Here is an 11601-nt window from a genome sequence, read left to right on the forward strand (position 1 = left end):
AGTTCGTGCAGATAACCAATAATTTTACGACGTTCAGATGAGACTGAATGAGGTCAAGAATAATGGATGAGTGAAATGTAAGATATTTTTAGATCTGTAAGAGTTAATTTGGAAGAGAGAAATCCTTTAAATAAGCTTCTCCGTGGTGCCCCAGGTTATTAGTGAGTTAATTGTTGCATGATTTAATTCAATCACATAATCAATTAAACGTTAGGTAATGGATTTGTTAAAATAGCATGTCATCATATGACAGTCACAGACACTACAAAGTGATAAGAAACGTTGCATCAGAACAATGAGGTAAAATATTACCATAACTTTGTCATAAAACCAATAATAAATGTATATGAAAATATCAAGGTAACATTGTGTATCATCTTACAGTACTGTAATAGAATAGTACTGTAATAGTACTGTACTGTAAAAGTACTGTACTGTAAAAGTACAGGACTGTAATAGAATAGGACTGTATAACATAATAGAATAGTACAGTATACTGCAATATAGTACTGTAGAATGTACCGTAATAGAATAGTACTGTAGAATGTATCTGAATATTACTGTATAATGTAAATGAATAGTACAGTACTGTAGAATGTAACAGAATAGTACTGTACAGGACAGTAGAATGTAACAGAATAGTATTGTAGAATGTAGTATAATAGTAAAGTACTGTAGAATGCAACAGAATGGTACTATTGTAACAAGGCCTCTCGATGGAGGGGGGTGTGTGGAATCAGGAGCAGGAGAGCAGAAGGGTTCAAGGAGAATCCACTGTTTATTTTGGTGGTTCTACAAGCACAGCGACACACACAGGGGAGAAATCTCAACTCCGCTAGCCACGAGCAAATATGTCCCCGGTAAACACATACCGTAAATGAAACAAACAACGCCCGTGGTGCAGGCACGCACCCCTTACATGTTCCCTAAGGCAAACAATCCCGCACGCAGCCTAACCTGCAGCGGGGAAAATTATACCCACCTAAATCAGAGAAAACAAGACACAGGTGTGTAAAACTAGACAGCACTAAATGAAAAGGAAAAGGGGATCGGTGCCAGCTAGTAGGCCGGCGACGCCGAGCACCGCCCAAACAGGGAGAGGAGTCACCCTCGGTGGAAGTCGTGACAACTGTAGAATAGAAGTATTGTTCCTGTGAGCAAACATCAAGAAGAAATTAAAACATATATTTATAATGTTCTCAGCCTTCATATAAAATAGAACTGTACATCGAGGCTATTACAGAAATACAAAGCAAAGTTGTGTTCAGATTCTGTTCCATGTTACTTAAACATTTCTGGAAAAATATTTAACATACAAATGATTTACAAGGTTTCCCATCTTATTCATCGTAGTTTAAAAGGCAAAACTGACCCTAGATCAGCACTGCAACTAAGTGTGAATACAATAGTCCTGGGACTCAGTTGGTAGAACATGGTGTATGGGTTCAATTCCCAATGGGGCCACCGGCATGAAAGATGGATCCACACATAATAACTCACTTTGGATGAAAGCATTTCTAAATGGCATATCATGATATATTATTATAACACTTAGTTGGACTAGACAGGTCCAGATATACAGGGTTTCTGTCAAACTTGTTGTGTTCAGGTCTTCTTGGTTCTGGGTTTGTTGTGTTCAGCTCTTCTGGGTTCTGGGTTTGTTGTGTTCAGGTCCTCTGGGTTTGTTGACTCTACTATAGATCTCAGAAGAGTCCTCCTCAGCTGCTTGTGCTGCTGTGGGTCTGAAGAAAGAGAAACAGAAATTTAACTGAATCTGCATCCCTCCAAAAAACCTTCATATTCTCTTTTATAGCGCATTACTTTGACCAAGACCCATCATGGTCTTCTCGTCCAATAAGCAGCAGCATATGAATGAGCTGTAATCAAGAATATAGCTTGTTTACAACCAAATCTAAAAACATATGTAACTGGAATGTTATAGGAGGGTCCAGATTATTTTGGTGCGAATTCACTCTTTTTTTGAGAAACTATTCCCAACCATCTATTCACTTCCTCGTCCTCGTTGTTCAGTAAGTGGGCTCCAAAAACACCCCAAAACATGCTTTTAGAAACAAAAAAGCTATACATAGTCTATGAGTGATGCTTGTCTTTAGATGTTGTACACATGAAATTGTGTCATCCAGAACTTTATCCCCAACGTTATGTTCCATGTTGTTGAGACTTGAACGATGCCTCTCGTCCGTTCTAGCAGCATGATACACAGAGAATAGAACAGTTGGACGGGGAAACAGCACGAGTCACACAAAATGGAATATAACGTTGTGGATAAAGCTTGGAATGACACAATTTCATGTGTACAACTGTTACATCTAAAGAGCTGCATCACTATACTGAGAGCTTTCTGTTTCTAAAAGGACGTATTTGGGTGTTTTTGGAGTGTTTATGTTTTTCAGAGCCTCCGTACTGCACAACGAGGATGAGGAAGTGAATTGCTGGTTGGGTAAATCGCAATAAAAGGTGTCTGGACCCTTCTATAACATGGCATTTACATAAAAAAAATAGAAATTTGGTTGTAAAAAAGCCAACTTCTCCTTTAATGTGGTGTATCCATAATGCTCTAGAATTGACTCTATGTTGTAATGGCAGAATATGCTCACTGGTTGGCAGCACTGGGGAGGTTGAATTTCACAGCATCGTACTGGACATCCTCTTCCTGTTTCTGGGGTTGAGACAGCTGGACGGTGGAGTACAGAGGCACTTCCTGGTTTTTGAAGCGAGAGAAGTGGACGCTGGCATAGTGAACATCATCCTGGTCGACGGTGGCTGCTGTCTGTGCTGCAGTAGGGGCCATGGCCACGCTTGAGACGTTTTCATACACTGGACTAGAGTCTCCCTGATTGGAAGAGAGGACAGACAACATAATGAGTAGAAATGTTCCACAAAGCAATACAAATAATCTGATTGTAACAGACTCACCTGTACATTCTCTGATGTGTCTCTTGTGTCAGAGGTGGATATGGAGGACTTCTTCCTGGTTTGCACATTAATTAATACATTTATTATTGAATGAATTAATGAACAAATGAAGTTAATAAAAAAGTGTTAGAGTGAAATAATCTTTAAAAGAATCACTCACCTGAACCACATGAGTCCAGAGAGACAGAGGATGAGAACCAGAACAACCACTATGATTCCTACAGCTGCAGTCACAACTGAGGTCTGTTTCCCTATAATATAATATGGATGATATGAGTACAATAGTACAATATTTGTTAACTGATCTAATCTCAATGTATATATAAATATAAAACAGTCTGATAAGCCAATGTATAATTATTAAGATGAGCATGAAATGTCATTTTGTATTGAAATATTGAAGATGAAAGTTCACCTGGTAAAATGATCATCAGAGCTGTAGAGTTCCTAGATCCTCTTCCATTCCAGGCCTCACAGTGGTAATGTCCATTGTCCTTAGACTTGAACTTACTTATGTTGTACATCTGTCCAAATCCATTTAGAAAAGTCTCATTTTGAAAGTACCAGGTGTATTTGTCCACAGGTGGGTTGGCATCACTGCTGCAGGTCAGAGACACTGAACTGCCCTCCACTATTTCACCAGAGGGACTGACTGACACTGAGGTGTTCTTTGGTTTATCTGATGTAAAATACCAAACATTTTGTCAAAGTGATATTAACAGCGAGTAAAAAGAAAAGTGTTGTTCTGTAATGATTGATAAAGTAAGACATGTCTCTTTTGCCTGAATGCATGATACTTGCTGAGTAGAATACGGTACTATTGTACTGTACTCACACACTGCAGGAGAGCTGAGACCATCGTGGCCTTTTACAGCACAGTAGTAGCTGTCTGCATCCTCACTGCTGATGGAGTACATGGGGGAGGAGTTATCTTGTACATTCTGTCCGTTCTTGTACCAGATGTAGGTGGGGTTGTCAGTCAGAGGACAGGTGGTGATACAGGTCAGTGTCTTCTGTCCCTCTGCAGCAGGAGTCACCTTCACCTGCAGACCTGAAACAATATGTATAAAACCACATACACCTCTGTGTTAACAGGATGGTTCATTTATTTTCTCCTGTAATTCAATATGATTTACAGTTGTATCATACAGTGTAGTATTACCTGTGACAGACAGAGTTGTTCCTGGGAAACTATGACCCCATTCAAAGTTGTATGTTATAAAAGTGAAGCGATACTCAGCTGAGTCCTCCTCTCTCAGGTCTGTGATTCTCAGGGTGGAGGGACCTCTGTATGTTCCAGTGTACTTCACACGACCTGTATACCCTGGGTCTCTGGTTAGGTCTTCAGGGGTCGACTTATCACTTCTAAACCAGAATGTTGATGTGGTGGAATAATAACCAACATAAGTACAGGATATGTCCACTGTTGACCCCTTCAAGACACAGATTCTCCTCTTGGTGTAAGTTACTCTGCTGCAGATCTGACCCTGAACACCTGAAACACAGTGACATAACAAGAGAACAACTGGATTATATTCTCAGTTCTTTCTAGAAATGCTAACAGTTCTCCTACTACAAAGTGAAACTAGCACAGACACAGATATACATGTTATACAGTTTTACAGTGATGTATTAGGGATAAATCTATTTATTTTTTGCTTTAGGGAGGATGGAGTGTTTTTTTACATTCAGCCCAGGATCTCCACATCCGGCTTCTTGACCTGCGGGATCATCTGAGAACAGCCACCCAGACAGCTGATGAAAGTGAGGAGTATTTCTGTCTGTAATAAAGCCCTTTTGTTGTGAAAAACTCAGTCTGATTCGCTGGGCCAGGCTCCCCAGTGGGTGGGCCCATGCCCTCAAGCCCACCCAAGGTTGCGACCCTGCCCAGTCATGTGAAATCCATAGATTAGAGCCTAATTAATTTATTTCAATTGACTGATTTCTTTGTATGAACCCTAACTCAGTAAAATATTTGAAATTGTTGCATGTTGTGTTTGTTTTTGTTCAGTATAATTGTATATGTATTTATGTATAACATAGGGACCACAATGGAAATACGTCCCTGACTTTATTGTGCAATCGTGGTCACTTCAGAAAATATTGTGTATGTATTTTACTGACAAATAAAATCAATCAGTCAATCAATCCAAACTGTGCAGTAGCCATTTGATGAATGGAAAGAGACATTTGTTACAAAACACCAAAAAGTTTAATGACATTCAGAGATTGTCAAGCCTTCGATACTGGGTAAGACTACAAGGTGGGGAGGGATGTATTCTCTGTTTGTCCAGATTTACATTGTCTATTTATTGTGGTGTTGAAAACACAAACCATGATATTTAAGTGAACGAAATTTGTACGCTTTGCTTATTGCTTGTGTGTTGCATTGGCACAGAAACCTGTTGGTGGAAAATTCATTGCATATATTTTGTATATGATCGTAGTGTAATGAAACAGGCAGGCAGGGTGAGCTTGTCTGTAGTGGTTGGGAACCGTCAAACTTCTGGCCCGCAGCCCTGCGTGGCATCGACCATGCCACAAAAGCATGCTGAAGTGGCAAAGTCAATATTCACGTTTATAAATACAGTTATTTTTATTTGTGGCCGTAAACATTATTTTGCATTAATTCTATGCGAGGGAGGGTGTTCAATTTATTTTACAGTACAATAGGAGGGTCATGTGAAAATATTTTCAACTTTGGAGACCAGCCCCATTCCGTCCCATCCCATAATACATTTTGATTTGTCCCTTAAATAAACACTCACACACTGCAGGAGAGTGGAGATCCTCATGGCCTTTTACAGCACAGGAGTAACTGTCCTCATAGTTACTGGAGACTGGGTCTTTGTACTGGGGGGAGGTGCTCTCATCTAGATGTTGTCCGTTCTTGTACCAGATGTAGGTGGGGTTGTGGTTACTCAGAGGACAGGTGGTACTACAGGACAGTGTCTTCGACTCTGATCTCCATTCAGGAGTCACCTCCACCTGAGTACCTGAATTAAATGAGAGCAAAAAAAGGGTACATGGTTCAGAATTAGTGTGAGTTAATTATTAACGTCATGACTCTTCAAAACTGTATAATGTGTTATGCAGTGTTACCTGTGACAGTCAGAGTTGTTCCATGGAAGCTGTACCCCCATCTTGCCTTATCAGTTGTAAATCTAAACTTGTACTCAGTTGAGTCACTCTCTCTCAGGTCTGTGATTCTCAGGGTGGAGTCCTTTTCTGTTTGTCGATGGTATTCCACACGATCTGCATACTCTGAGTCCTGTCTCAGGTCTTTAGTTACACCAGACTCCCATTTGTTGAACCAGGATACTTCTGTGACCTTATGCCAACTGGGATGTGTGTAAAAGCAGGATATGTCCACTGTTGACCCTTTCAAAGCACAGATACTCTGATGGGTGTAAGTCACATTCATACAGCTCTCACCCAGAACACCTGAAACAAAATGTAGCTGATCAATTCCTGAAATGATCATGAGAATAGTTTCAACTGTTTTAGATGTATTGGACAGGTTCATTTTGAATTGAAAAATATATATATTGACATATATCTATAAAACTGTTTATCATTCCAATTTATATAGTTAAGCATATTGATAGAGAAAGTAATACCATTCTTATTGGTTCTAAATGATACTACATAAAATACTAGTTTCATTCATACTCACACACTGCAGGAGAGTGGTGATCCTCATGGCCTTTTACAGTACAGGAGTAACTGTCTGAATAATAACTATTGACAGAGTACTGCTGGGAAGTGGGCTCATCTAGACGTTGTCCGTTCTTGTACCAGATGTAGGTGGGGTTGTCAGTCAGAGTACAGGTGGTGATACAGGTCAGTGTCTTCTGTCCCTCTGCAGCAGGAGTCACCTTCACCTGCAGACCTGAAACAATATGTATAAAACCACATACACCTCTGTGTTAAAAGGATGGTTCATTTATTTTCTCCTGTAATTCAATATGATTTACAGTTGTATCATACAGTGTAGTATTACCTGTGACAGACAGAGTTGTTCCTGGGAAACTATGACCCCATTCAACGTAGTCTGTTTTAAAAGTGAAGCGATACTCAGCTGAGTCCTCCTCTCTCAGGTCTGTGATTCTCAGGATGAAGGGACCTCTGTATGGTCCAGTGTACTTCACACGACCTGTATACCCTGGGTCTCTGGTTAGGTCTTCAGGGGTCGACTTATCACTTCTAAACCAGAATGTTGATGTGGTGGAATAATAACCAACATAAGTACAGGATATGTCCACTGTTGACCCCTTCAAGACACAGATTCTCCTCTTGGTGTAAGTTACTCTGCTGCAGTCCTGATCCTGAACACCTGAAACATAAAGAGGGCATTATTTACACAGTGGAATCGTGAGCTTCAGTAATCCAAAGTAGTTATACCATCCTGTCTTGTCAAAGTGTTGCAGTTTGGTTAGACAACTGTGAGGGCTGTTTAGCAGACAGAAGAGTTATAGTAGAATACTGAGTTAAATCCACACTCACACACTGCAGGAGAGTGGAGATCCTCATGGCCTTTTACAGCACAGGAGTAACTGTCGTCATAGTTACTGAAGACTGGGTCTTTGTACTGGGGGGAGGTGCTCTCATCTAGATGTTGTCCGTTCTTGTACCAGATGTAGGTGGGGTTGTCAGTCAGAGTACAGGTGGTGATACAGGTCAGTGTCTTCGACGTTGCCCACCGTGGTGGAGTCACCATCACCTGCAGAGCTGGAGTAGATTACAACATTAAAACCCTGAATCACCTGTTCATAGTTTAATCACATGATGCAAGACATTCTCATACTCATTTCATTCTTCAATCTGTTTCATACATACAAATCCAATTTCTAGACCGAAATGGAGAGTAGATATTAATTCAACAGACTAGCAGTATAAAGATGTTACTGTACGTCGGCAGTATAAAGAATGTAACTGTACCTGTTACAGACAGAGAGACTCCAGGATCACCAGTATATAGAATGTTACTGTACCTGTGACAGACAGAGTGACTCCAGGATCACCAGTATATAGAATGTTACTGTACCTGTTACAGACAGAGTGACTCCAGGATCACCAGTATATAGAATGTTACTGTACCTGTTACAGACAGAGTGACTCCAGGATCACCAGTATATAGAATGTTACTGTACCTGTGACAGACAGAGTGACTCCAGGATCACCAGTATATAGAATGTTACTGTACCTGTTACAGACAGAGTGACTCCAGGATCACCAGTATATAGAATGTTACTGTACCTGTGACAGACAGAGAGACTCCAGGATCACCAGTATATAGAATGTTACTGTACCTGTGACAGACAGAGTGACTCCAGGATAACCAGTATATTTCCCTCCAGTCTGATCTGTTATAAATCTGAACTTGTACGTAGCTGAGTCTTTCTCTCTCAGGTCTGTGATTGTCAGGTTGTGACCATTCTTCTTATCCCCATGATACTCCAGACGACCTGCATACTCTGGGTCCTGACCTAGATCTTCAGGTTCTACACCAGTCCCCCATTTAGTGAACCAGAAGGTTGATGTGACTGTACCACTGGGATATCTGATAGAGCAGGACAGATCCACTGTTGACCCCTTCAAGACACAGATACTCTGAGTGGTGTAAGTCACACTCCAGCCATACTGACCCAGTACCACTGAAACACAGTCACATAACACAATGGTATCAGAATGAAGACAAGGTCTATTGGCTCACACTGAAGGTAGGGTTTGACCACACTTTGTTGAGTGTGAATGGAAACCAGAGATAAGCATCACTCAGTGAGGTGTGAAAGATAACTATTTAAAGTGAAGTGGAGATTCCTAACAGAACACACCAGAATAACATTATGATTCTTATCCTTTTAGAAATGTCTGTAGATTATTAAACAGAGCAACTAAAAGATAAGAATGAGACCATACCTGCTACAGACCAGAGAAAGACCACCAACACACTTCCTGCTGTTCTCAAGGCCATTGTTGCATCTCCCACCCTGCAGTCTTAGAAACATAAACAACAAGTCACTCTATAGCTGGTGAATAACTACATACATACCATCAGGGGCAGCAGGTAGGGCTCTAGTCAAAAGTAGTGCACTCTATAGGGAATATGGTGTCATTTGGGATGCAGTATAACAACACATCATCATCACAGCCTTGAGTGGATGGTGTGTAAATAACATCATTATAATAGTTTGGTAATATGGTCTGTGTCAGCGATATCGGCAGGTAGCATAGCGATTAAGAGAGTTGAGCCAGTAACTGAAACATTGCTGGTTCAAATCCCCGACCTGGCAAGGTGGAAAAATCTGCCAATTTGAGCAAGGCAGTTACCACCAGGTTGAATGATAGCTCCTATCCCCAAGCTGTGAGACTACACAACAAGTCACACATACCTTTTATAGGAGTAGGATCTAGGATTAGTTTCCCATTTAGATCATATTTATATGGACCAGCAGGACCTGATCCTAGATCAGCACTCCAAGTCTGAGACCCTTGAGTACATGACTTATGGCTAAAAACAAACAACTATATTTCAAGATATCAAGAGTACCCTACAGAGTGAAGGGGAGAGGTCTTGTACAGTGAGTCAACTGACTGGTAGTGAGTGGGAACTGCTAGTAAGTGTCAGTTCTGTGGTTGATACATACAGTCGTATTAAAAGTAGTCAGAACACAAGTAGCTGATAAAGAGGAAGGAAAGGACAGTTCTGTAAGACATTAACATGCATGACGTGCAGAAAAGCACGTCAGAATAGTGTTTACTATAACCTACTATTTAGAATGTTTATAATATCTTAGAATGTGTTTACTATAGCCTACTATTTGGAATGTTTATAATATCTTAGAATGTGTTTACTATAGTCTACTATTTGGAATGTTTATAATATCTTAGAATGTGTTTACTATAGTCTACTATTTGGAATGTTTATAATATCTTAGAATGTGTTTACTATAGCCTACTATTTAGAATGTTTATAATATCTTAGAATGTGTTGCCTTGCCCCTCTCAGTTCTACATGGAACAGGTCAAAGTTCTATATATTTATTATTATTTATCTAAGCCTTATTTTACCAGGTAGGTTGAGAGAAACATTCTCATTTACAGCAACAACCTGGGGAATATTTAAAAGGGGGATGAATGAGCCAATTCAAATCTGGGGATGATTAGGTGGCATGAGGGCCAGATTGTGAATTTTAGCAGTGGACACCAGGGTTAACACCCCTACTCTTACAATAAGTGCCATGGGACCTTTAGTGACAACAGAGAGTCAGGACACCCGTTTAACATCCCATCCAAAAGACAGCACCCTACACAGGGCAATGTCCCCAATCACTACCATGGGGCATTGGGATGTATATTTTTAGACCAGAGGAAAGAGTGCCTCCTTCTGGCTCTCCAACACCACTTCCAGTAGCTTCTGGTCTCCCATCCAGGGACTGACCAGGGTGAACTCTGCTTAGCTTCAGAAGCAAGCTAGCAGTGGGATGCAGAGAGGTATGCTGCTAACAGTTGGCCAGTTCCATGGACTTGTAAGTAAGCATTTCATGGTAAGGTCTACACCTTTCATTAGATTTTACTTCTATTCTACAAACCCATTCAATTTACACTCCTCATCAGCTGCATCAAAGTGGTACTGAAGGTTCCAGTGTTCTAGACTAGAGATCTCCCTACTGGCATCTCAACATTACTGCACCATCCTAATAATAATGTCCTCAATAATGTTGGGCTAATAACAACATTACAAACTGACAATACATCAGATAGAATGGTGAAACACAACACTGGCTACTCGACAAAGTCACATTGAAGCACACAAACACATGTTTGTAGTAGTACACCATGCCACTGTCATTCTGTTACACTGACTGCGTCCTAAATGGCACCATAATCCCTATTTAGTGCACTACCTTTGACCAGAGCCCTATGGGCCTGGTATGACTGTGTGCATTTGCATGCCCTCTCAACTTGACTGGCCTGCATCCCTGTCAATCACCCTTTGCACCCGGTGTTCATCCAACCAATCAGGGTGCTTGGATGCGCTGCAGGACACCGCCTCCCCTCACCTTTAGTTAGTGCACGGCATCTTTAGTCTTGAGAAGTGGTGTTGTGTTGCTGACAGACTTTTGACATGCAGTTCCTTACTGAAGTCTGAGACCAGCGAATATAACCACACAATAATATAAAATATATTTAAATGGAAACAGCTGTGTCTGCATGTATGTGGTGGTGGTGACCATCAAGAGTAGAGTGACGGGCCTCAACACCATGTTCTGACCAGAAAAATAGTGGACAGAACCTAAACCAATCAGCATTAAGTACGTAGCGGGTCTCGGCATTGTCAGCTAACCACTCAGACGAGATCCAACTGTTTATACATGTAAAAACGGTCTGGATGACCTCTACTAATCCCTAGGTACTGACTCAGGAATGTGTGAAGGACCACAGGGATGTCTGACAAAGGGTTGTTATTGTGACCACAACAAGGCCCTCCGGTTCACTTTGGGTTCTTATACAACAGGGTTTCTAGGAGGAAAGAGATACATGGAAATAGAATTAAACCTTCTCTCCAGCTGCCTCTTACCCGTTGTGCATTTTGTCCCTTCCTGCCTCCAGTCCAGGATGAGTACATCATGCAGTCCATGCATCTGTTCAACAACGTCA

The 11601-nt window shown here is 40.9% G+C and overlaps 1 protein-coding gene across 5 annotated transcripts; it reads right to left on the bottom strand.

The window, feature by feature from the left end:
* Positions 1-759: 759 nt before the first annotated feature.
* On the bottom strand, positions 760-11547 carry LOC106601621 (B-cell receptor CD22). Of its 5 annotated transcripts, none has more exons than XM_045712562.1 (15): positions 11522-11547; positions 8860-8937; positions 8250-8594; positions 7444-7668; positions 6941-7273; positions 6614-6829; positions 6040-6381; positions 5706-5933; positions 4100-4432; positions 3773-3988; positions 3353-3616; positions 3098-3188; positions 2938-2992; positions 2619-2854; positions 760-1742 (listed from the first exon to the last, which is right to left on the bottom strand). In XM_045712562.1, exons 2-15 carry the CDS (start codon positions 8912-8914, stop codon positions 1637-1639), a joined length of 3045 nt encoding a protein of 1014 aa, XP_045568518.1. In that variant the 5' UTR covers positions 8915-8937; positions 11522-11547; the 3' UTR covers positions 760-1636. The 5 variants fall into 5 exon arrangements, with proteins under 5 accessions (XP_045568518.1, XP_045568517.1, XP_045568519.1 ...); XM_045712561.1 differs by lacking the exon at positions 11522-11547 and adding an exon at positions 9496-9547; XM_045712563.1 differs by lacking the exon at positions 11522-11547 and adding an exon at positions 9496-9526 and having other exon boundaries at positions 6040-6318.
* Positions 11548-11601: the final 54 nt, after the last annotated feature.

The sequence above is a fragment of the Salmo salar genome, unplaced genomic scaffold (assembly GCF_905237065.1).
Source record: "Salmo salar unplaced genomic scaffold, Ssal_v3.1, whole genome shotgun sequence".
Lineage (NCBI taxonomy): Eukaryota > Metazoa > Chordata > Actinopteri > Salmoniformes > Salmonidae > Salmo > Salmo salar.

Coding starts and splice junctions, on each gene's coding strand:
- LOC106601621 (XM_045712562.1), bottom strand. CDS start 8,914: ATGGCCTTGAGAACAGCAGGAAGTGTGTTGGTGGTCTTTCTCTGGTCT. Junction 8,595..8,859: donor CTTTCTCTGGTCTGTAGCAG/GTATGGTCTCAT, acceptor ACTGTGTTTCAG/TGGTACTGGGTCAGTATGGC. Junction 4,433..5,705: donor TCTCCACTCTCCTGCAGTGT/GTGAGTGTTTAT, acceptor ACTGTGTTTCAG/GTGTTCAGGGTCAGATCTGC.